Genomic DNA, 25,941 nt, shown 5'->3' on the forward strand with positions numbered 1-25,941 from the left:
CTTGCCATATTTAGAAATTTATTAATGTAATAAATTCGGAATTATAAGCCAACAAATTCTTTTAGTTTTTTATTTAAATGTAAATTGTGGTGACATCATAATGACCAAAATACATGATCTTTCTTTTTGTATACCTTTTTCATAATTTAGTTGTTAGGAGCATATAACATAATTTTAATTTTAATTTTAATTTTAATGATTGAGTGAGTGAGAGTAGATTTCATATATGTATAATATTACATTTTTGATGATAAAAAAAAAAACAAAAAGGTGTTTATAATTATCAAAAGAGGGTTTATTAGTTGAAATTTATTCATCATAACTACAAATACATAATATATATGGTTTGATTTGATTTGAGACGTTCATCATCAAATGAATTGCTGCTTTTTTTATTTATTTAAAAAGATAACAACTTAATTGGGTATGAGAAGGAATAGCAAATACCAGAATGCATACATCAAACTATTTATGACCTTAAACCCTTATTAGATCTCTGCAAGGCAATTAAGATGGTTTCAATGTTGGTGGGATCCATACGTAGCCATGGGTTTGAACGTATCCCACCTTTTCAGCCAACTTATCTGCTTCCACTGGACCTCTGCTCCCTGCCTTGTATGGAACTGAATGCACTTCCTTTTTGTCTATTTTGTGCAGGTATGGGGTGAAGATCTCCCAAGCTGCCTGATATCATCATTTATTCATTCATCATCATCATCCCATACAACAAGCACTTATATATATATATATATATATATATATATACACACACAGTAGTGGGTTAGTTAGTTAGTTATACCTTCAACTCGTCTCTACGAACAAAATGCTGTTGATCACCCCGTATTCTGCAAACCAAACACCCACATTTGTCATCAATAACATCATAAATAAAATATAAACACAAATAAAATTTTAACTTCTCAAATGAAATTTGATGAATTCGGGGGGCAAGGGTACCTACGTGTCAAGAATCAGGCGCTCGTATGCTTCTGGAATGACAACATCTTGATACCGCTGACGATATGACAAATCTAGTTCACTCAGAGCAGTTTTCATCTCAAGTCCAGGTTCCTTCACCTACGTTTGAGATCACATGAAGCAATTACCACATATTTACCTTTCTAGATTATATGCCAAAAAGACGCAACGAAAAACTCCTGCTATTTCCCGGGTCTACCAAAAAGAAGTATATGCTTACTGTTAGCTTCATGTAAATGGCCTCATAAGGTTGCAGTCGAATGACAAACTCATTCCTCCCTAGCTTCTTAGCTGAGATAAAGAATTATTGGTTAATATCCTACAAAATTATTTCTGAAATCATTCAAGTAACAATAACAGCCTCTAGAAGAAAAGTTGTGTAGTACGTTGTTTAAATCAAATTCTACAGACTGATTTAGGGGCCGTTTACCAACACAAATCGGGTAAGCGCTAACCAGGTAACAGTGTTGGCTGGTCACCACTGGATCATTGGTGAGTAAAAGTCCCTCCCTTAGCTTACCCGGTTAGCATCTCAGTTAGCATCATGGACCAGTAAGAGGGGCATGGTAAACAACAGCATCTCTGGCCGGGTAAGCGCCTCTTACCTGGGGTAAGCAGGTAGTAAACAGCCCCTTAGGGTCTGTTCGTTAGCAGCTTAATGAGTTTAATGAGATTCACCACTTATTCGGTGAGCTATACATGACTGGTTGGTAGTAGCTTAATAAGATAGAAAGTGACTTATCCAGTAAGCTTCTACGGGGAAGCCTTATGTAGAAAGTCAAGTTTTTTCCAAACAAGCCCTTCTCAATTACAAAACACACTCCTCACCACATACGGAAAAACCCTCCCAAACAAAAACCTCTCAATTTATATTGACAAATCAATCCACACAGACAGCTTTATCCATATAAAACTTAATGGAAAACCAACCTAACAGCCCCTTAGTCTTTTCCCTAAGCGTACCCAGATATGTTGAATTTAACATGCAAGCGGAAAAAACATGGGGAAAGGATTTTAGAAATTAATTCGATATTATAGAAGCGCTAATAGCATACACTTGAATATATCGCCAGGAACATCCTTAAATTGTACTCTGATTTCAGCCTTTTTTGAATTTAGTGACTTCCCTGCCTTCAGTATAAAGGGAACACCTGAAACATGAATTTCTGCAAAGTTATTGGTAGAACTTATTAATTCACTGCCTTCAGCAGAAATAGAAAAATTCAGTGACCTTCCCATCTTTCATTGTGAATTCTTATAACCATGGTTGCAAAGGTGGGAGTGTTTGAATCTTTTGGAACTGTGGGATCATCCTTATAGCCTTCATATTGTCCAATTACGACTTCTTCATCATTGATTGGGAGAACAGATTGGAGAACCTGAAATCCATATCACAAAGTAAGTTTATCAGGGCACATAAACTTTGTTCCCTCTTTAATTGGCCAATTTATTCCGTGAAAATTTCTAATACCACATGGGTCACCATGAGTTAGACAGCTGACCGCAGGATGGCAACATGCAAGGATGTTAGGGTGTGTTTGGGATGCAGATGGTGAGATGGGACTGGATTGGATCGAACTAGACTGACTAGTCGTCTGTTTGGTGTTTGGTATGACTAGGACAATGAGGTTTTGTTATGTCTTGTCCCGTGTACCAAAAGCACGCTTAATGGCTTGTGAAGTAGCCACAATTAAATGATGACATGAATTGTTTGAGGAAAAGGAATCAGTACATGCTTAAATAGAAATTTAAATCATACACCTTCACTTTCTCATCTCGAATATGCTCAGGCTTTAAAGAAACAGGTTTCTCCATTGCAACCAGGCAAAGCACCTGCACTCGGACCAAAATTCTAAATTCACCAAGAGATAGATAGGTTCATAACATCAAGTATAGTGAAGTGTCGTATTTTTTGAAATATAGAATATTTATATACAGTAAATACCCACGCACACTCCTCACTTTTGGTGAAGTTTGAACCCTTGACCTCCTAGTCCTAGGAGGTTGGGCTCTACCGGTAAACCAAGTACTGCTGAACCAATGACCATTTGGTGAAGTACCATGTTTTATTGTTGAATAAATGTGAATATGCAAACAAAAGTTCGACGTAATAGTAATATTTAGGTTTGCCATACTAGGTATCAGTTATTTTCCTCTTACCTGTAGTAAATGATTCTGAAGAATGTCCCTAATAATTCTGACAAACAAAACAACAACAAAATATCAATAACTGCAAGGGTAATCATCAAGAGCAAAGGAAGAGCTTTTATGACACAATAAACACGATCCAGTTTGTCGAATGGCTGGGGCAAAATGATTAAACAAAGAAAACCCCGATTCTTCGTATCAAAGTCTTGGGCAACAACAGATAGTACCCATATTGGTCGAAATATCCACCACGGCCTTCAGTTCCAAAATTTTCTTTAAATACAATCTGGAAAGGAAAGGAGAAGATAAGATAAGAGAAATAAGCATCTGAAGTTTAGGTTATCGACAATTTATCAAAAACCATCGTCAGATTCTTTAACTTGGTCTTTAACGCAGATGAGGCAGGCTTTGAAAAACAAAAAAACAAAGTACATTTTGCAGTATGTAGCTACGCTTCAGTTTGTGTTAGGATCAGTAATCACCAACACACAAATACAAATCTAGTAGCATGAACGAGAAAAAAGAAACAACTATAGGTGGTTTAGTAAAAATGGTTACATCCATGGGGTTGCTAGGCTTCTATTATTGATTCTTGCTTTCTGATGTCAACAGATTTCAAGGGAAAAATGCAGCCTTTTCAAATGATAATTTCTAAATGAAACAGAAAAACTGCTTTCTTTTACTGTCTAAGGAGTAGCTTTAACTGGAATTGAAACAGTTTATAGCCAGCCTTCGGAGTATGAAGCAATGTAATTCCTGTATGACCAGAAGGTCATGGCTTAAAGTCATGGAAACTTCCTCTCTTTGCTAAAACTCAGGAGTCAGGTTGCCTACAAATATAATACTGCCAACATTTGCAAAGCAGAGGAGCCTTTGTGCACCTTGTTGGCCTTAGCTACTGCACAATTTGGTTCAGAAAGAAGTCCTCAAAAGTGAAACTCAACATACTTTGAGCAAGAAATAATGGATGTGCTATAAAGTGCTGAGATAAAAGACAACAATAATTTCAAATGAAGGAGTATCTACACAATATTATAACGATTCATACAAGGGTACCACCAAAGAAGAACAAAGATAAGAGTGGGTTACATGCCAAGATTTTAGCATAAGCATATGCATGAAGTAGCAGATAACATAGCAATTAAGCATTATAGCCACAGATCAAAGAGTAATATATAGTCAAATAGATAGTATATTGAACTAATAAAGTTCAAGTAGAGTCCTCACCTGTACATTTGAAATGTTGTCATGGTTCCACAGTGGCATGAATAAGCGATTCGCAAAACGAAGTACCAGCTGCATTTTCAAAACAATTAGTGGAGTAACATTTAAGAAGCTAACAATGAAACATTAGATAGTTCCAATTGCTTTCATTACCAAATTCTGCACCAACTCCTTCCCCAAATAATGATCGATACGGTATATCTGTGATTCATCAAATAACTCTCCTATCTGGGTGCTCAGTGCTTCAGCTGAATCCAGGTCCCTGCCAAAAGGCTTCTCAACGACAATTCGAGTCCAACCACCCTTATCAGCTGGAGAAATAACAAGATGACCTTCATAAGTTTAAGAAATGAAGACCTACAATTACACTCTGCAGAAGTTCACATTTTTCTTCCAGATTATCCCCAAGAACACGAGATTAAGGAAAAGGCACCGCAGTACACGAAGGTTTCTCGGCTTTTTTTTTTTGGAAAAAAGATTTCTCGGCTTTGCGAGAGGTGGGGAGGAAAGTCTTCGCACATAATATATTCCTTGCATGTTGCAGAGAGACTTTTATTCGGAATTGAAGTCTTGACATTCAGTCACACAGGATTACTGCTAGCTCTATGGGCAGTCACAAATTAGATAAGTTTGAGAGTTTACAAGCTTGCCATGGATCTTTCACATAGAGAAACACAAACTATCATATTGAATTAGTTTATAGCAAGGAATGAGGCATTTGAATAGTTACTTTTAGTCAATCTATCACTGTATTCTAGAATGTCATCTAAATCTTTAAAAAAATGTGTTTGTGGCACTGCAATCCTCTGTAATTGGTCTCATATTGCATCCTGGAAGTGCTAAAGTTATAATTAACCTTCACGATATCAACTATGAACTACTGCTGCTACCGAATATGAGTAGGATGCATACATTTGCTCATACAGCAACTTTTTATCATTTTGCAGACAGTTGGATATACAGATGGAGGAAGAGCAAAGTAGAAGAGTCTCCTGGATGATCTTTCTGTTTTGTCTTCTATGGCAGATATTTCCTTGTCCAACAACAGAAATCCCTCCTCGGCATCATAAGGTCCACTCACATATTTGATCTACACAAGTATCCACGATTCAAGACAGGGCATGTGGCTACTCGAAAGTCCTAAAACTGACAACATAACAAAAAGAAGGCAAGTTCCATGCCTACCAATCCCATAAACTTTGATGCATCTTCCTCGCGTATTATCTCACAACCTTGACATGGTGTCAGGTATCTGCAGCCAATGACTTGAAAAGTGAACATCGTTGGTTTCAAAACACTAATTAATTAATTGATCGAATTACTAAGAAAAGGTCCAGGTCAAATTCGATGTATCTAACCTCCGAAGTCACAATGACGGATAGAAAATGAAAAACAAACTAGAATGAATTACAACAGCATAGTAAAGCAGAATTAAGATAAAAACACGTCATCTGAGATAAGTTGACCAAAATGCAGACCACCCTATATTGGATTATATGCACTACTACACATCTGCTAGGTATCACGAAAGACAATGAAACAACAGTGAAAAACTAACCCACGAAGGCGGTTCCTCACTTCATCATCTGACATTTTGCTCCTGGCGTAGCCAAAAATATGCACATCATGTGATTCAAAAAATCCCTGACGATGGAGATGAAAGAGTGCAGGGAAAGTCTTTTTCTTGGCAAGATCACCAGAAGCCCCAAGCACGATGATCGAAAGACACCCGGTTTCTGGTTTAGAATCACTCGACTCCATCCTTAATCTTGGTAGATGAACTAGTCTCAATTCCTATATAACGCTTGATTATACCTTATTCCAGTAAACAGATTGCAAAAAAAAAACAACAAACAAACTAGATATAAGAAACATTGTTCATATTTCATAACAATACCCAACTGTTACTTCCTCAATGATGAAACCATAATATTAGAAAAACGGATAAAAACGAAAGCAAATCGAGGAAAGAGCATGCAAGCTAAACCGTACGAGGTGTTAAGTAATATGTGTGTTCTAAATGTTCAAACAGATCCAAACAACAATTCCAACGAAATTTTTATCACTTAGCAATCAAAAAACACAAATCAATTTCACCAATCAGATTAAACCATAAACAGTGATAAACTAAAACTATCAGTTAGCATAGACAATATACCTTTTCTTCTGCAAACATCAGTTAATAACAATAAACACTTATATAGACCCAATATAATGGCATGCACTCTAAACTGTACAAAGTGGTAGGAGAGAAATGTACTGAAATTTTACCCAAAAAAAACAACAGATCCAAACAAAACAGTTCAAATCTAAAAACATTATTTCTCGGCATCATTAATATACCTAAACACGAAGTTTCAAATGAAGATTAACATAATCATCAGAATTGGGATCGATAATCTGTAAATTTGCGAGACATTGCCTGATATCTGCTATCGTTGTTAAATGTTGATTAGATGATAGGTTTAACGAATTGAAATTGTTAGAACTCTGATCGGAATTAGTGTTGTTTTCCGACCAACAGCTATAAAGTGATGGCCGAACGTTCTTCCTCCAGCTGCCGGAAACGACGCCTGTGTGCGGTATGCCGGTATATATTGTTTTGGACATATGACATATAGCTAATAGTAACTTATTTCAAAGAAATTAGAAAATTAGCATTTTTAAACCCTGAAGTTTAAATAATATTCATTTTTAGATCCCTCTAATAATTCTTTTGTTCAAACACTTGCTGTGATTTTTTTGGAAGAGTGTCCAAGGCTAGGCTAAGCGGACTAATCTCGGTATATTGTAACCGTAAGAAATCAGCTGTGATAAACTCAGTTACCACAATTGTTGTGTACGTCTAGAATCGAATCATACACAGATGAGATATTCCAACGCATGCCTCAGAATCTCAATTACTACGCATGCCACAACTCTTGCGGTTCAATCCTTATGATTAAGAGGTTCATTATTTGGGATCCTTTGTTAACCGGCCCAATTCATTTATTTTTTTAATATTTGAGTGCTAATAAAGCTTAGACTATTGTATATAATGTTTTTATGCACTACCTACTTTCGTAACTTTTTATGGGGAAATGGCTATCAATGTTTAAGAGTGTGTTTAGGTTTTGTGTTGTGAGGGTTAGTAACGATGAGTAATGAGAAAACATGTAAGTTTTATACTCTATGTAGTAAAGGTAGGTAGGTGTTAGCCCCAATTAAAAATGCCCAATGTAAAAGAGAATTTCACCCTCTATTTCCTAGTCTACTTTCTTCATTTTAGACAAGAGTTTGGGGAATTTATTAGAACAAAAATCTCCAAAATCACCATTTTAGAGAATATGTTACAAATACTCTAAACAACCCCACCCCCTCCCCCTGCTGGGGTGGTTGGTGCAACCGTTGGCTTATCTCTTATGTTTCAACTCTTTTGGTCCCCTTAAATGGTACCAACAAGAGAGCCGATAAACCAAACCCGATGATCACAAACCGTAAACCCCTTGCTCACGAGAATCTTACCAACAAGGTAATTCTTACTGATAAGCGTTTACCCGGTAAGCATTTAGTAAATAACCCCTTTCGGTTTTTTTCACGAAGATCCCAAGCTTTTAGAAAAATGTTTTCAAGAGGATTTTGGTGAAGAACCGCGTGCTTCAAAAAGTTATAAAAGAAAGCCAAGAGCAGAACCAATACTAGAAAACAGTAAACATACAAACATATACCCCAAGTACATAAAGCATTCTGAACAAATATGAACAAGAACTGAGAATTAAAAAAAAAAACAATTTTAACCGGTATTTCTCTCTCCAAGATGTCACATTTTCAACCACTTTGGCTTGACCATCTTCTTCTCGGCAGCAGATTTTCGAGCCGCAGGGGCTGCAGCCACCGAAGGTTCAGGAGCAGAGTGATCAGGTTCGGGTTTCTGTTCAAGTATGAGTTCTAGACCTTTTAAAGACATGACATCCTCTTTAAGAAAGGGCCCTGCTGCTCCAATATTATCATCAACTGGACATACAAAAACACACCATTATGGAAATTTTCGGATTGGTTATCGAATATTTTAAAACTCCCCTCAGTAAAGTAACACCAAAAGGTAGAGTAGAAGGGTGGGAAGTACGCAGATATGTCATCTGCCCCAAAATATAGAGCGGTTGTTTTCATAAAGGCCCCAACTTGTGTAAAAATGTGAGCGAAAAAGAAAGAAAAACCAAAGACTAATAAATAGTAAGCAGCAGAAAAGAAAAAAAGGACTATTGAAACATGGAAAAAGTGATCAAAAGCACTCAACCCTCCATCCATCGCAGGGCTGTTAGAGCATCTCCATCATATTCTCCATAATTTCTTTAAACTAAGAGAATCAATAGTTAAAATCTCTAAAAAAAACTTGCGTTCAACTCTGACATAGTTGAAATTTTTTAAGGGTCTTAAATGTGCACCTGCTTTAAATTGACGTGTGCTCCCTGAAGTTTATAAAAAGTGACTGCATCCTACTGCCTACTGGTAGTGTCAATGGTAGTGGCATTATAGGTTGCTAGTACGAATCCTTTTGGTTCTCCTTTAACTTTTTGGTAATAACATCATAAGGGAAAAAAATCAAAAAACCACTTGTACATTGCAAAAACCCACTTTTTATCATTTTTAATGAAACCGTATTTTTTATAAATAATTATTGATTTATTCTATACTATGCCAACTATTTTGTGACCCCGCTTGAAATTCTTTCTAGATCCGCCTCTACCCACAGAAAACCCGACAGTTGTAAAGCCTAGGCAAAGAAACATGATAAGATTGATTATAAAATGACAAGATACTATCCGTAAATGAGTGCAACAATAACCAACCTTGTGGTAGATCATACGAAAAATAGACGATCGCACCAGGAGCGAAACCAGCAGAATAGAAGTCCTGAGACATGTCCTTTATTTGCTTCTTGGGAGGAACAGTATCTAGAAAATTTGCCAAGAAGACCCATAAATATTCTTTTGTATTCACCATTAACATCTAATCTTCTACATCCAGATTATATGATGTTCAAAGGAAAAAAAAATTAAAAAGCTTCATCTAGCAAAGGTGATGTGAGATGGCTCGTCAAGTAAATACTCTTTTGAGGGTGGTTCCGTCCCTTTCTGCCAAAAAAAAGTATTTACTCTTTTATATAATGTATACTTCTCAGATTTGAGGATAGCTTCATTGGTTATGCTAGTATAACTGTATTTAGCTATTGTGTGCTCACATATATAGAAAGGGAGGTCTGGTCGAGCCATAACTTTCACAAGAAGATCAACTAAGCTTTGCATCGTCTCTGATGGATGGAATGTGGCTTCCAATGTGTGGTTATCTGGGAACCTTACACGAACCACAGCCTGTATAAATAAATGGAGTTATGAAAAATACAAGCTACAGCAGTCAACCATACCAAAAATCGATAATCTGAAGCCTAAAATTCCATGAGATAAAAGTTGCTCCCCAGATCAAGTCAAACATTTACCTTGGTAATCCTTGATCTACTTGCTGCTGCTTCTGCGTCTCGAATTTTCTTGGTTTTCAAATATTTATCTGCTCAAGATTACATATAATGATTTACATAATGACAACAAACTTTACAACATCAATGATTACTTTTACAAAAAGATGCATTGTGATATTATTTCGTCTGTTTTGGAATAAGACCAAGTTCCCATATTCAGACTTCCAACAACACGTTTATAATCTTCCCATTTGATTTATTATCAATTTATTATCTCTAACAAAATCATGCCATCCTTCCTAAAAAAAAGGTTAATTTGAGTGCCTTGAAACATGGAATCATCCAGACAAGTAATCCTTTTAGCAATATTGAGACTTGTTTTGAGAGTGGAGGGAGAAAGAACATTCTATGTTTGTATTATAAATACTTAACCTTCTGATATCAAAGAGCCACGGATGAACAAAACAAACCAAACAAACCTGATAAATGCCATGCAGAGGTAGGGTCGGGTAGATAGGTTGTTTCCATAAGACCCACAACTTATTAGGACATGACAAGCAGTGCCCGGATAAATTGCGGGTTACCAAAGTTTTAGCACTGTAATATATACATATATATAGAGAGAGAGAGAGGCAGGTTCATACCAGAATGGTACCTATTTAGGAAAATAAGAGAATGGCCGAATCATGTGTGATTTTACACTAACATCACAAATAAAATCATGTGATTCCCGCGACTTTCCCTGCGACCTCAGGTTGCCAGAGAAGTCGCATGTGCCCCCTTTTTTTCCCGTTAATGTACATGTGATTTTGTATGTAATTTGGCCATTCTCTTATTTTCTTAAATATGTACCATTCTCATACGAACCTACCTTTATATATATATATATACACACACACACACACATACGCACTTACATGCTCTACTCCCTGCAACATTTAGATCATCTAATGTATTCCAGTGAACTAATAAATTATCCCACATTCCCACTGAAAATTAATTTTACCATGGCATAAAAAAGGTCATTCCATAGTCCTTACATTCCCAAAGCCCCAACCCACAAAAAGACTAAAGAAGAAGACAGAAATCCATGGATGGAATAAAATAAACCCTCCCAATAGAACAATTATATACATATCCTCACCTTCCTTTTTGGTAGACAAGACGCGATAATAATCTTCTGTGGTGAATTCCAGTTGGTCATCTGGTTCCTCTGTCCAAATAACAAATTACACTTTCACATTAAATCACATAATGAACTATGCACACACTTGATTACTTCTTAGTTACAGGACAAGTGAAGTTCCTACCACCGTCTGAGGCATCATTTGATGTTCGAGATATTGTTGCAGTTGTTGTCTCAAATACATGGATTTCTCTCCCATAATTTTGCTTTGCAGCAGCAAGCTTTTCCTGAATTGCCAGAATTATCAACAAATGGTGTCATCAGTGCAAAACGTCAGGCTTTCCAAAATCAAAGAAGAGTAAATCCAACATATGATAGATAAAACCTTTAGCACTGGTTTGTTCCCATTTCCCACTTCTTTATTAGTTTATTCTTCTTTTTGTCTTCAATTGATTGTATATAAAAATTTTAGCAGCTCAAAACTACATATGAATTCCCCCTGGGAGAAGAGCTAGATCGTGTTTCAAACAAACATCTTTTTTATGAAGTAACATCAGTTGTGTTTTCAAATAGCAAATTTTTACCAATTACACAAGACATAAAACAATTAAGCAATTGAGGTTGGACATGACAACTTTAGACATTTCCAAGGACATGACATCTCATTGAGTTCGTGGGAAGCAAGACAAGGGTAGTAGATTCAAGGTAGGGACTTGTAGCCGGTGTAGATAGGAAGTAGAGAGTTAGGGAGGGCGAGGGTAGGACAGGGGGAGGTTTAGAAAGTTGCAAGTTAGGGTATCAGATACCAGAGACCTGGGTTAGATGGAGGGTTTGTGTGTGTTGTCTTACTTGATATATATATATATATATATATATTGGGGTGGATTCAAATAAAAACCACTCAATTTGTAAACACCGTGAAAACCTCATTCAACCAATCATAATTTTTCATTTTGTTTATTTTTTTTGTAATTATGAGAAGTTGATTAACCATTTTTATTGTGGAGGGTGTTAATCATGGATATTATCATCTTCATTATTTTAATTTTAGAGAAATACATGAAACAGTTTCATTAAAATTTCATTAAGTAGTACATAACCACATATGAAACAACTTCATAAAAAAAGTATTATATGAAACAATTTCACAAGATTAACAATTTCATGAAAAAATTTCACAAGTGGTTTTCATTTGATCGCTCCTCTATATATATATATATATATAGATGTCCTTGTCTTCACTATTTCACTGACACATTTGCACAAATCGGGTGTCCTCACAGAAACAGCCGCTCTACTTTTTAGGGGTAGAGCGAGATATTCCAGGTTTGTTTGGTTTTATTTGGATTGGTGTAATGTAATGCCTAAGACGGCGAGGAAAAGTTTTTCCCCTTTTTGGGTACAAATCTCAGGGTTCTCCTGTCTCTTGCTTGCTTTATGGTGATGCATTATTGTTGTTTACCTACAGTGTTTGCTTACAATACAAACCTATTCAGCACATTCGATGGATTCGTGGTTGCAAAAACTATTCTGTTTTTGGGGTACTACATTTGTGTGTTTGAGTCTCCCTGGAACATCGTTGGTGATGGAAGTAATATCACCAGTACATCCCGTTTGTAAAGACAAGCACAAAATCCCCATTAAGAAACATCCTATCATGTTCAATTGAAATCGGTAATGAAAAAGTAGAGCAGTTCCAATATTCGATCGAGTGGATAAACAACACAACGCATCCGTATAAGTAATTTAAGACTTGTGAAAGCATATGATAAAAAAATGACGCAATTAACACAAAAACGCCGACGTAATACAATCCAATCCAATCAAAGTAAAAGTGAAAAAGAATAGTACCGTAGCAACTTGAGCTTCCATAGGATCAGCAATGGCGAATCTTCTTCGCTTTAGAGCTGGAAGAGAATCCGCTAACATCGGCGATCCAATCAAAACCCAAAATCCTCGGCTCTCTGTCTATCGATTGCGTCACATGATCTATCTATAGCTTGGCGTTGGCGTAAGCGTGAGGGACATGACATCTATCTGGTTTTGGGCCGTCTGGGCTTTTATAGTCAACAACAGGGCTTGGTGATGTTACCGATCCAAAGGGCTTTTTTTGGTGCCCATGATTTAATTTTAACAAATCTTTCATTTCAAAAATAAAAAATTATTAGACCTGTAATGTTTTAATTTTAATTAGTTAAAGATATTTTTGGTTTGAATTTATGCATGAAAAAGTAATAAAAGTTGTATTAAAATAAGTATGTTAAATTTCTTTTTAAAAAATTTAAAATAAAATATATGGTAAAGGTTGAAAAATGCTATAAATATGATTGTTGGGAGGAGTCCATCTGAAATAAAGGTAATTCAACACACACATACACACGTAAAGCGTGAACCAAGACTTGCGGCCTATTTTATCAGTATCACATTCTGTAGGTGTAGGTGTAGGTGTAGGTGTAGGCTATGACTACCCTATCTCACTCGCCAAATTGAATTTGAAGGAAATAGTAGATTACAGATTTTGTCCCTGTGCTTGTCAGAAACTTACAGATTAAGTCCCTCAAATTAAATGATTACAAGTATAATAATACTATCATATTAATTTCTACTAACCAATAACAATATATATATATATATATATAATAATAATAACAATAATTTTTATTTAAGGAACCTAATCCGTAATGTTTGTTTGTATAACCACAGGGACTAAATTTACAATTTCCTCTAAAGAAAAAGAATTCCTAAAAAATGCCAAATCAAAATAGAACACAGCGCAAATGTGTGTGTGCGCCCCTGGCACCATCATTTCGCCCTCTCTCTATCTCTCCTCTACATGAACATCCGCCATTGAAGAAGCATTCCATTGGTGAGGGGATTCATCACGAAACATCTAAAACAAATCTTAATTCGATGTGATAAATCTCTTCACATTGTTTCATTTGTGCTGAATTCATCTTAAAACCCATAGAGAGGGGGATCAACTAGAGGATTTGTTGGAGCAAATAGGGATCGAGATAGAGAGCAAGTGTGTGTGTGTGTGTGTGTTGAAGAAGAAGAGAAATGCCAAGCGTTGCTGTGAAATTATACAGTGTGTTCTTCAAACTGATATTGAAGCGACGGTTGCAGAATCGAATCCAGAACCCTAATAATTTACACGATGACAATGCTTCTTTTGGCGTTACATCTCGGCCTGAAGAGACCATCGCCGCTGCAAATCCTTCATTTACCGACGGCGTTGCTACCAAAGACATCCACATAGATCCTTCTTCGTGTCTCTCCATCCGTATCTTCCTCCCCGACACGTGTCTCGTCTATCCAGATTCCGATGCTGACAGGGTTACGGCCAAGAGATCCAAACTTGAATCCAGATCCTTTCCTAGCAATTCCAGTAATCGCACTCCTCGGCGTAATAGTTACGGTTCCGCTGAAGCATCCAATGTTGCACCGGCTCCAAGCAATCGGAGGAGTAGTTATTGTGATGGTTTTAGTAAGGACGATATGGGTGTGAAATCAGAGAATGGTGTTTACAGAGGCTATTCTCCGTTCACTCGTAAATGCCGGAAACTGCCTCTGATGGTTCAGTTTCATGGAGGAGGGTTTGTGGCAGGAAGCTGTGATTCGGTAGCTAACGACTTCTTTTGTCGGAGGATTGCTAAAATGTGTGATGTGATTGTCGTGGCTGTTGGGTACAGGCTTGCGCCTGAGAATCGATATCCGACTGCCTTTGAGGATGGGATGAAAGTGTTGCATTGGCTGGCTAAGCAGGCAAATTTGGCGGAATGTAGCAAGTCCTTAGGGACAACGCTTGATTCCAAAAAGTCAGATGTTCATATTGCAGATGCTTTTGGGGCTTCTTTGGTGGAGCCTTGGCTAGCTGCACATGGAGATCCATCTAGGTAGCTTCCCAATACCCATCACCTCCTAGCTAATAGTTGATTATTCAGTTATCACTTATAGGTCATCAAATAAGAATCCATGCTTTATTTTCCTCATTTTACTAACATTTGCACATTGCTCATGTAACCCGAAATAGCTATCAATTTTGTATGATGTTGAAGAGGGCCTTGAATGGCTGCAGAAATCAATGTAGGATTTGTAGGGAGTGTAGATGGTTGCTGATCCAAAAAGATAAGAATCAAAGGATTAATGCGAAAAGTTTGTTATGAATATGCTGAAGAACGCATGGACAATATTGTATAGGAAATTATCATTGATTATAACAAACGCTGTCACTGAACCGACTACCATTTGTGAGAATTAAAAGCTTAGCACAATTGAGACTTGATTTAATTCTCTTTCTAGCGAGGTCAGAAACATGGCTCTGAGTTTTGGAAGTAGTCTCGTAATCTAGGGCTGCAAGTTCTCTGAAAAGCCTCCTTGAATAGGACTAAAACATAACAACCCTCATGGTATCTCCATAATCCATATCTATCTCCAAGCAAACACCCCATTTAGATACAATAAAGTTTCTATTCTTTTGCCAAAAAATGGTATGACAATGGGACACCACACATAACAGATCCCTCCCAAGAGCTCAGTGGTTGTAAGAATCAAGAAGGTGAACTTCTTAACGAGTGTCTAAGGTGATATCATTTCAATACCCACCACTGTGTTCATTATAGTACAATTGGAATTATTGGCACATCTCGTGCCTTGACTTTCATAGTATTACCAGAGTTATAATATTGACGCTAGAGATTTGCATTTTTAACTGTGTTTAGTGTATGGTACAACCCTCAGCCCAATTGCTCTCTGATGCTCTGTCGGTTATGCCAATTAGAGCCATAGGACACCTAAAAACCTCACATCCTACATATTTAGGGGTGGTTTACCAACACAAATCGTGTAAGCGCTAACCGAATAGGTGAGGCTCTTGATCCTTATCGGGAAAACATCTCAGTCAGCAACATTGTGGGTCAGAGGGTGTGAGTAAACAACATTATTCTTACCGGGTTAGCACTATTTACCTGGTAAGAGGTGATAAGTGTCAGTAAACATGCCCTTAGTCAATGTGGTGCTTATGGACTTCCACATAGTTGCGGTTGGCTATTCAAGGCATTATTCATATAGGATTCTCCTGACTAATTTGTGAAGTCTCTTTGCTAACTGCGAGAACAAGAATGCGCACAAAGACGTCCCTCCCTGATCCTTGCAAAGCCACGTAGTCTTGGTGAACTTAAGATATGTATGAAGTTTATGAAAAACAATTTATTGGTGTAATTTTTCATCTCCTTTATTGCATGAGCTCGCATTGAAGGTGATGTTGGAAGTTTAATCAATTTAGTAGCCATAAGCAATGATTTTAAATTGGTTCCAAGCAATTATTCTAAATTTAAAATACCAAATAAAAAAAATATAAATTTAATGGTAACAACCAGGGGCAGGATATCGTGTGATTGTTTTTCTACTTAACATTAAATCCTTTAAATGAAGTTCTTGCATGGCTGACAGGGATTTCAGTTCTTGATGAACAATGTATCAGGATTTGTCATGGGAATTAGGGGTGAGCCTTGGGGTCACCTATAAGAGGCACCCTTCGGTTTGAATCTGACTCGTGGAAGCAGGCTCTTTGTTAAATGCAAGGTTAAGGACAAGGTTGTATACAAAGACTTTCCTCCACGGCCCTCACAAAGTTGAGGAGCCTGGTGCACCATGGTTGCCTTTCACAGAAATTTGATCCTTTTTGCTCTAAGGAGTGGAAGTATGAAGAGCCGGAATTAGGCTACTAACTTGGGAGAGTTAAAAGAGTCACATAAGCTAGCTTAAAACCAAATGCTTCACATTACTGGAAGATTTTCAACTTACTTAACGTACTCCATATAATTGTTCCTCGGGGTGCGCTTGGTAATCGGGACAGGACAGAACAGAACCAAACTTATCCCACTTTTTGGTGCGACTTTTACTGGGACAGGACTGGACTGAGGTGAAACAAAATCATGGAGAATTCGACAAGTAAATTACTAAAGTACCCACGTCAAATTAAAAACATAAACCTTGCACACTTTTTTCCACCCATCTACCTTATTCTCATCTATCCTGTCCAGTCTTGTCTGCCTAGCAAACACACCCTCGAGAAACATCAAATTGTTCTATTTACTTGCTTTCCTCCAATTGTATTTAGAAGATATGGCAAAAGAATGCATGTGTATATGGAAGTTTTTTTTTTCTAGTGTATATTTGGTTTGTTAAATACTTAGATGTTTTGTGTGTAACCAAACTTGATGACACTGAAACAGATGCGTTCTTCTTGGTGCGAGTTGTGGTGCAAACATTGCTGATTACGTGGCTCGCAAATCAGTCGAAGCTGGTAAACTACTGGACCCACTTAAGGTAGTGGCCCAGGTTTTGATGTATCCCTTCTTCATCGGAAACACTCCCACACATTCTGAGATAAAACTATCAAATTCTTATTTCTTCGATAAATCTATGAGCATACTTGCATGGAAACTATTCCTCCCAGAGGAAGAGTTCAACCTGGACCATCCTGCAGCCAATCCCCTGATTCCTAACCGAGGTGGCCCCCCTCTGAAACGGATGCCCCCTACATTGACCGTTGTAGGACAACATGATTGGATGAGGGATCGTGCAATTGCTTATGCCCAGGAGCTTAAAAAGGTGAACGTTGATGCACCGGTTCTGGATTACAAGGACTGTGTTCATGAATTTGCAACTCTTGACATGCTTCTTAGGACACCTGAAGCACATGCCTGTGCAGAAGACATTGCCATTTGGGTCAAGAAATACATCTCACTTAGAGGTCATGAGTTCTCATATTAGCAAAACTGAAATCATATAGCAAATGCAATTTTGAGGGAAGGGATATATACATATACATAGAGGCGCAAATTGGCTTTGCTATCTGGGAGATATGTATATCGAGCATGACCAAAAAGACCTCCTTCAGGATCTGTGGTGGTTTAGTTGTGCTTTTGTATGATGGAATTAAGACGATTTGCTTGAGTATAGTCGAGTTGATAGATCCTCAGTGCTCTAAAAATCCTGCAGATTTTCAATCCCTTGTAACAGTATTGTAACATTTGTTCTGATGATGGGTTATATATATATATATATATATATCAAATGACTCTGTCCACTTGTGTTTACTCTTTATGTTTCAACTCAAGAAAGTTTCGTATTTAAGTTTCTTAGGGTTGTTTTATAACCTCGTAAATCTTAATAGTTCCATTCAGAGGAAAACATCTGGTTTGGTGTTGGGCAAATTAAGTAAACCCTGTGAATCGTCATATTGGGCTCTGAACTGTTTTCTTCTTTGGGGGCTCATCATAGTCTTCAGAGAATGTGGGTTCAGTGCACCTGCTGCTGCTTGCTTAACTCAAATCTTTATATTTAGAGATTTCTTTCATTCTATCTCCCTTTTCTTTATCTATTTTACACAACTCTTTCTATAAATTTTTTAAAATAATATACTTGTTTAAGATGTTATAAGTAGTAATCATGTCAAAGAATTATTGACCTTGTAACATTTTCACTGATGACTTATGGATGAGAAACGTCACATCCACATCATTAAAGATGTTACATTAAACAGGACAATTTCGAAACATGACAACTTTCCTTTATTTTTGATGCATTTTGTTCCTTAAAACAAACAAAACTTCATTAATCTCACAGACAAGATACGAAAAGAATACGGATCGAAGTAGCCGTCGACTCTCTAAATCTCCCGTACTTTGTAGTTCAAATTAACACCCCATGGTATGATACTTTTAAGTATTATGCTCAATACTTGATTACAGTTATCACAGAAATTGTGACCAAATTAAACCAACTATATGTCATCTAGGTTCGTCGACCACGAAGGTTACGGATATCGATTGCTCGAGATGCCATCGCCCTCAAATTCACTGCAGCCCGTGTCACCGAGCTTCTTCTATGCACTTCCGCTTGTTCTTCAGACCCTCTAAACGCTCCCATGAACTCCTGCCGCTGCAATCTCAAAGCCAAAGCAGCATCCTCATCTTGACTCAGTGGTGCTGGTGGTGGCACCACCACCACCTCCACCTCCCTCCGCCTCCTCCTCCTCGTCACACTATTATCTCCTGATTCTCTACTGTTCAATAACACTACAGAAGCAGGACGGAAACTTTGTTGTCTCAAATTATGGTTACTAGTCCTTCGCCGCCTTTCCAAACTTAGCTGTTCCCCTTCAGGACTGTTTAATGCTTCAATCACACTCCGGTATTGGTTCCTCCTCCTTGCCGGAGGGCTTTGGACGTCACCGTATTCTTTGGTGTTTGAACCTCCTCCGGCCACAGTCTTTCTTGCCTCTATTTCTTGTGGAAACAGAAGCTGTATTGTGTTCCATAGAACAGTATTAATGGTGCAAGATCTTCCATTGCTGAATAAAACAAACCAAATAGTTCCGTTAGAAATACTTCAAATTTCTTGATCATAGAAAAGAGTTCGGATTGAAACTTATACAACTCACTAACCTGATAAGCTGCCTGCACTTTGGACATCGCTTGCCGCATCGATCAGCAGCTGATTTCAGACATTTCTTACAGAAACTACACCATTTCCAAATCAAAATCAAAACCCTAACATAAATTATGCATCTTTTTATTGATCGATAAGATATGACTTATGAATTTGTACCTGTGTCCACAAGAAGTGGTACTTGGTTCGAAGCAAATTTCTAAGCAAATCTGTCAAAAAACAACCAGTTAAGCAAATAGGAAACCGATTTGTTGATTGAATATAGAACGAAACGAAATCGCTTGGAACACTTACTGCACAAGAGAGTTCTTCTCGAAGTCGATCGATGCATGGAATTGAAGAGCTTGATTCATTTGATTTCTCGTCCTTTTTTGGATTAACATTGGCATCAACATCAATCGTCGGTTCTTTCTTCTGTTCTAAAATTTCTGTTAATCCATTACATCATAATTGGGGATCAATCTAAAAATTCACCAAATCTGGTTTCGATGATTAAATTAGGGCTAAGAGGTAAAAAAATGGACCAACCTTCTCTAGAAACTTCCTCTTCACCAAGATCTAGAACAGCCACAGGAATTGAAACAGGACTCTTCCTCTGATCTCTGCGTTTTCTGAACCACAAGACATATCAATCATAACAACTGAATTGATACTTAAAAAACCGAAGTTAACGGAGGTCTGTTCAGAAGGAAGCAATGAATGGAAGAAAATCAGTGAACGAATTAGGAATCTAACCTTCTTGAATTAGTAGGTGGAGTTTTGAAAAGCGGATCTGAGCGCCTCTTCTGTTTAGAATCACGATCTGGCGTATCTTCAACGACAAGAGAAGCCATTAACAGTGCTTCTTCATCCCAACCAGCCATGGCTGCCACCGATCTGAACCCAGGGCTGAATAATGCACAGTTTTCTCTCTCTCCGTTGTCCGATTGTTTTGGGGTGCTCCGTTTTGGTTCTTCACCCACCATTTTCTCAAGCTCCGATGCGCTGCTTCGAAGCAGAGAAAGATTCTAGTGCGTATGTGTTAGAGAGAGAAGATGAGATTTAACATAACGGCTGGAATTTTGAATTCCCTTCTTCCCCATTTTAGGGGATTCTAACGGCTACTTTTTAGAGTTGGTATTCTGTGTAGCAGATGTGTAAGGCTCTAATGGTGAACCTTCATCTACAACAGGCAATCAATTATTTGGGCCTTTTTATATATATCTGGTCTGGGCTAGTTTCCGAAGCCCATGTATAAGAAAAACAAAGGGCAAAATGCACAAAATAGCAATCTACTTTCATAAATTTCTTTATTATAGAATTGTACTTTCAGTTTTTCTTATTACAACAATGTACTTTCAAACTATTTTTTATTAGGACATTGTACTTTGAAAAATTTACCCATTATAGCATTGGGTAACCTTTTGATTTAAACTTACCCATTATACTAGGTTTCCATGCCACCTCATTGTCCATGTAGGCTGTCCACATGTACTATAGTGGTGTGATTTTCTTACTACATCATTGTACTTTTAAAATTATTTTATTATATCATTTACTAGTTCTTATTAAACACTGTATTTTTAATTTTAATATTTAGATATTTTACATGTTATTTAATAAATGTATTAAATGAATTAGATAAATTCTAAATTATTCATTAATATACCAATATCAATAAAACTAGTATAACACAACTTATCTCGCTAACATTTTTAAAAAAAATATGTGTTTTTTGAAAAAAGAAAAATAAAAATTGTTTCTTTTTTTACCAAAAAATATTATCTTTTAAAGAATATATTATATTTGTTCAAAAAAAATTTATTTGACGTATAAATATATTAAATTAATTAGATTTTTTTGAATTATTTATTAATATAACAATATTAAAAAATTGTAGATAACAATTTATTTTGTTAATATTTTAAAGAGAACTTTAAAATATATGTATTTATTTGAACAACATAAAATAGAAAAAGTTACATTTTTAACAAACAAAATATATCTCGAAAATAATGTTTCATATTTATTTAATAAATATTTTACTCTAAGAATATTTAATTTGAATGCAACTTAATAAGAAAAAATAAAAAAAATTAAATGTTTTTTTAGATCATAGCAATGAAAAATGAAAATCACTAATAATAATTTGAAATAGGTTTTTATTTTAATTTTAGTTAAGTCATCAAAATGATGTGGCATCCACATCACCTTATTAAAGTCACACAAGCAAAAAAGTCAAAGGGTTAACCGGTTTAAAAGGTAATAGGTTACCCATTGCTATTATGGGTAGATTTTTAAAAGTACAATGCCTTAATAAAAAATAATTTGAAAGTACATTGCTGTAATAAAGAAAAACAAAAGTAGAATGCTATAATAAGAAATTTTATAAAAGTAGGTTGTTATTTCATGCATTTAACCCAAAAACAAAAGAGTTAGTTATGATTTTATTTCTGGACCTGGTTAATAAGTTTTGATGGTTTCAAAATTAGGATTTTCGTTTCTATGATTTGTAATTTGTGAGCTAATTTCTACCTTTAAATACAATACATCAAAATAGTAAAGAATTTTAAACCGAAATAACAACAAATTATCGGAACAAAAATAACAATGAATTACAATTTCTATATCACAAATTGTAATTTTTAACAAACCATGGAGACGAAAAACGTAATTTACTCTACTTGTAAATGTATTTTCAAAAGAAATTAATTTTATTTATAAAAGGTTATATATCAACAACTTTTCCATCTTAAGAATTACAATTTTAATTATAATATTTCCTACATTTAATAAAATATTTTTTTTTGGCAAAATCTAAATTAGTAAATATTTTAAAATGTTTTAATTTCTTTTTTATCAGTCATTATATATCAGTTCTCGGTGAGTTTTCTCGTTTTTCTCATTATTTTCGTGTTAATTTTTCTCATTAGAATAGACTATTTTATGATATGATATAATAAATACATTTTATTTAATTAAAAAAAATAATAATCAATGATTGAAAGAATATTTATATTTATGGAATCATCGTCTCCTCACCAACCAAACAAACTTGTTCAATTAACTTTGCTTCCGAGTTTCAAACCTATTAGATACATGAACACCAATCATTCATTCTTTTTATTATTATTATTTTAATAATATATAACCTTTATTTATTTTTACCACTAATTATTATTCGTGTAATATTATGGAATTTCAGAAGAAAATAATATGATTTTTTTAAATCTATTTTAATACATCTTACATAAAATAAACGTAAATTGAAAATGATATTTATATTAGTTATGTAATTTTCAAACCTTTTGATTCAGGTTCAGGACATAACAAAAAACATATGATGATATGGACTCATGATGTTGATGTCAACATGTCTTTTTATCTCTTCAAATTTTATTCCATATAACATTTGTATGGGAATAATATGTAATGTCGGTTTACAAATACATCTTCAAATATATTCATGATATCTAATCTTTTTATTAATTTGAACCGACTTCTATTTAAAAAAATTAATGATTTTGACCAAGTATGGGGGTTGTCAAGTTGAATTATATGAATGCACTACATGTCAAACCTCATTTTATGAAATCACATAACTACTACTTGTTTTATCTATATGCTTCCTTTCATGCCTCTCTACTTCCTCTCCTCTTTTTCTTTCTTTCTTTTTCTCTCTCTCTCTCTCTCTCTCTATATATATATATATATATTGAGTGAGAGAGAGAGAGTCTATTAATTTCTTATATAAACCCAATAATTTATACAAATTTATAAACCAATTTTCATGAACATGTATGAAAATACAGTGTTTATACAATATTGTTTCATATATATATAGTTCAAAACTGTTTTTCCATACACAAAACAAGCATAAACATTTCACGTGTATGAAACAACACTATATGAATATTGTATTTTCACACACACACACACACATATATATATATATAATACCTACTTTGTAAATTTATATGATTTATCAATCTTTTAAAATGATTATACGTCTCAATCTCTCTATATATACACAATTGTTCAACGCATAACGTCATATGTAAAGTTCATCACATCAGTTATAACAATAAACCAAAATCCGAACGGTTTCTGCCACTTAAAAACCAACTTTTTCAGCTTCAGACTACGACATCTTTGACCTAAAACCACGGTTCATACCCGAATGAAGTCGGAAAAACCCTAATAAATTAAACACAAGTTTTTAATTAATTGGGGAAGTGAAAATGGCATCTAAAGTATATGAACAAGTTCCCTTCAAAGACAAAAGTGGCCAGCTCTTGATAGGGGCCAAGAGAATCCCCATCAACCCTAATCTCATTCATCATTATAATAAATCCCCATGATTTCCAAATCCACAAATCCAAAATATTTAATGGAATGCAAAAAGGGTGTCGTAATTTGTCAACACAAAAAACCCACGTCGAATATTAAACAAGTAAAGAGTGGGTGACCATTTCTAGGGGTTTATTGATCATTAATCATCATCAAAACCCCTTTTCAAACAAACTGGGTTTTTAATATTCACAAATTATCTGTTGGAAGGAATCTTTGCTTCAATTCGCGCATATATATATATATATATATATATATATATATAAAGGGTTCCTTTGGTGTTTGTGGGTTCAATCAATTCGATCGACAAGAACAGCATCAAGAATTTTAACATAAATAAGTTGGTTTCTGGGAAATTGATCCATCGATTGTGGGAAAAATGGGGAGACAACCGTGTTGTGATCGAGCTGGATTAAAGAGAGGTCCGTGGACGATGGAAGAAGATCGAAAGCTCATGAGTTTCATCGTCAACAACGGCATACAATGTTGGCGAATGGTTCCTAAGCTTGCAGGTATTTTCTTCTGTCATATCGTTAATTTTCTTTGTCATGTATACTTTGTTTTTCGATGAAAAAATATCATCTTTTCTCGTACAGAGTTGAAGATAAACCGTTAACGTTTCTATGTAAAAAAGGAAAATAAAGTAGCGTGGTTAAGAGCGGTCTTGCCGCATGGATTTTGGATGCTAACATTTCGAATTGTGTGTTTTCATGAAGGTTTGCTAAGATGCGGTAAGAGTTGTAGATTAAGATGGATTAATTATTTAAGGCCGGATCTGAAAAGAGGGACACTATCAGAAGCCGAAGAGGATCAGATAATTGAACTTCACGCTCGTCTTGGTAATAGGTATGTAGAGAGGTGTCAAACAATAACAGTTTCTAAATAAAATATCGTGAAACCAGTTATATCGCGTGTAAAATCATATATGATTTAACACTAATGGATTTTACACGTGATTTTAGTGTAAAATCACATATGATACGACCGCGTTTTTATATTATCTTATTTGGTTACTACTATTCTCGTATGAATCACTCTGTGTGTGTGTATATATATATATGCGTGTATGTATGTATGTATAATCATATATTAAAGTATTAAACTAACACATATATGAGATATTTTAATACTTTTAATGTATTTTAGGTGGTCTAAGATAGCTTCACATTTCCCTGGGCGTACCGATAACGAAATCAAGAATCACTGGAATACTCGAATCAAGAAAAAACTTAAGCTTCTCGGGGTAGACCCGAAAACTCACAAACATATCGACGAAGAGAAAAAACAAGATTCGGCAACCGAGAATGATCAATATAACATCATTTATGAGGCAACAATGACCAACGGAAATACCCAAGTGGATATCAAAAAGACAAATGAACACCGATTCGAAAACGACACAAACTCCCAAAATCATCACACCATGATGTGGGGGAACTTCGACATGGATTCATGGACGAACACGAACCAAGAAAAGTCAACGTCGATTTCGAAAAGCGATACCTATTCGCTTTCTTATGAGGATTCCGTTTCAATCAACCCTAATTTTTCCATCGAAGGAGATTATTCGTTACAAGAGTGGGTTGATGGTGTAGATTCGTTGTTGTTGTGGGACTGTTTCAAGCAACAAGAGGACACATTTCTCGTTTTGGGGAACAAGTAGATGTAAAAATCATTTTCTTTTTGTCCAATTTATATATATGTTGTATTAGGTCATTTATTCAAGAAAACTAATTGATAATTGTGGTAGTGGTTGTTTTTTCAGTAAGTTTTTGTCTAATCTGTCTGTATAAATTGATAAATTATTATTTAGTAGGGTTGTTTCATTAAAGAGGCATATTTGTAATTTTTTTGGCTCCTCCTTAATAATCACCACTTTTTGTATCGTTAAGTTAATCATGTTTAACTGATCGAATAAGCTGTATGTTGCTAACCCTACAACACGGAACCTAATATAGTTAATACACGTGTATTTTGACAGTCAATTTGGTCTAAATCGTTCAAGAAAAGGTCCAAACCGTAGACCGGACTGAACCGAACGATTTAACTACTTTTAAGACTAGACTAGACTAGATTACCATACCCTTCAAATTGCCAAAAACTTTCCAATATAACTTGGACTAATCGGTTTAAACAGTTTGATTGTTTGTCTGACCACCCGTAGACGTAGAGCCAACCCAACCTTGTTTCGGGGCGAGCTTAAACCCATTACCCACCCTCAAGT

At 35.6% G+C, this 25,941-nt stretch overlaps 5 protein-coding genes across 5 annotated transcripts; 2 read left to right on the forward strand and 3 right to left on the reverse strand.

Annotated features, from left to right (window-relative positions):
- Positions 1 to 507: 507 nt before the first annotated feature.
- LOC112515614 (glucose-6-phosphate 1-dehydrogenase, cytoplasmic-like) lies at positions 508 to 6,243 on the reverse strand. The gene is made up of 14 exons (XM_025122515.1): positions 5,909 to 6,243; positions 5,536 to 5,602; positions 5,263 to 5,440; positions 4,504 to 4,661; positions 4,354 to 4,422; positions 3,354 to 3,412; positions 3,139 to 3,175; positions 2,740 to 2,811; positions 2,210 to 2,357; positions 2,034 to 2,129; positions 1,199 to 1,269; positions 962 to 1,077; positions 800 to 845; positions 508 to 684 (listed from the first exon to the last, which is right to left on the reverse strand). The coding sequence occupies exons 1-14, from the start codon at positions 6,109 to 6,111 to the stop codon at positions 508 to 510; spliced, it is 1,497 nt and encodes a 498-aa protein (XP_024978283.1). The 5' UTR covers positions 6,112 to 6,243.
- Positions 6,244 to 8,002: 1,759 nt separating this feature from the next.
- LOC112515909 (plant UBX domain-containing protein 1-like) lies at positions 8,003 to 12,917 on the reverse strand. Its single transcript, XM_025122879.1, has 7 exons — positions 12,783 to 12,917; positions 11,116 to 11,218; positions 10,950 to 11,018; positions 9,827 to 9,894; positions 9,572 to 9,701; positions 9,180 to 9,284; positions 8,003 to 8,343 (listed from the first exon to the last, which is right to left on the reverse strand). Exons 1-7 carry the CDS (start codon positions 12,858 to 12,860, stop codon positions 8,150 to 8,152), a joined length of 747 nt encoding a protein of 248 aa, XP_024978647.1. The 5' UTR covers positions 12,861 to 12,917; the 3' UTR covers positions 8,003 to 8,149.
- Positions 12,918 to 13,792: 875 nt separating this feature from the next.
- On the forward strand, positions 13,793 to 18,028 carry LOC112515908 (probable carboxylesterase 16). Its single transcript, XM_025122878.1, has 2 exons — positions 13,793 to 14,827; positions 17,168 to 18,028. The coding sequence occupies exons 1-2, from the start codon at positions 13,992 to 13,994 to the stop codon at positions 17,706 to 17,708; spliced, it is 1,377 nt and encodes a 458-aa protein (XP_024978646.1). The 5' UTR covers positions 13,793 to 13,991; the 3' UTR covers positions 17,709 to 18,028.
- Positions 18,029 to 18,731: 703 nt separating this feature from the next.
- LOC112515615 (tripartite motif-containing protein 65-like) lies at positions 18,732 to 20,353 on the reverse strand. The gene is made up of 6 exons (XM_025122516.1): positions 20,124 to 20,353; positions 19,917 to 19,999; positions 19,683 to 19,816; positions 19,548 to 19,597; positions 19,385 to 19,459; positions 18,732 to 19,290 (listed from the first exon to the last, which is right to left on the reverse strand). The coding sequence occupies exons 1-6, from the start codon at positions 20,351 to 20,353 to the stop codon at positions 18,732 to 18,734; spliced, it is 1,131 nt and encodes a 376-aa protein (XP_024978284.1).
- A 3,712-nt stretch (positions 20,354 to 24,065) lies between these two features.
- On the forward strand, positions 24,066 to 25,439 carry LOC112515419 (myb-related protein 315-like). Its single transcript, XM_025122229.1, has 3 exons — positions 24,066 to 24,229; positions 24,434 to 24,563; positions 24,864 to 25,439. Exons 1-3 carry the CDS (start codon positions 24,097 to 24,099, stop codon positions 25,378 to 25,380), a joined length of 780 nt encoding a protein of 259 aa, XP_024977997.1. The 5' UTR covers positions 24,066 to 24,096; the 3' UTR covers positions 25,381 to 25,439.
- The last annotated feature ends 502 nt before the right edge of the window (positions 25,440 to 25,941 follow it).

Source organism: Cynara cardunculus (genome assembly GCF_001531365.2).
Source record: "Cynara cardunculus var. scolymus isolate 2C chromosome LG 7, CcrdV1, whole genome shotgun sequence".
Taxonomy (NCBI): domain Eukaryota; kingdom Viridiplantae; phylum Streptophyta; class Magnoliopsida; order Asterales; family Asteraceae; genus Cynara; species Cynara cardunculus.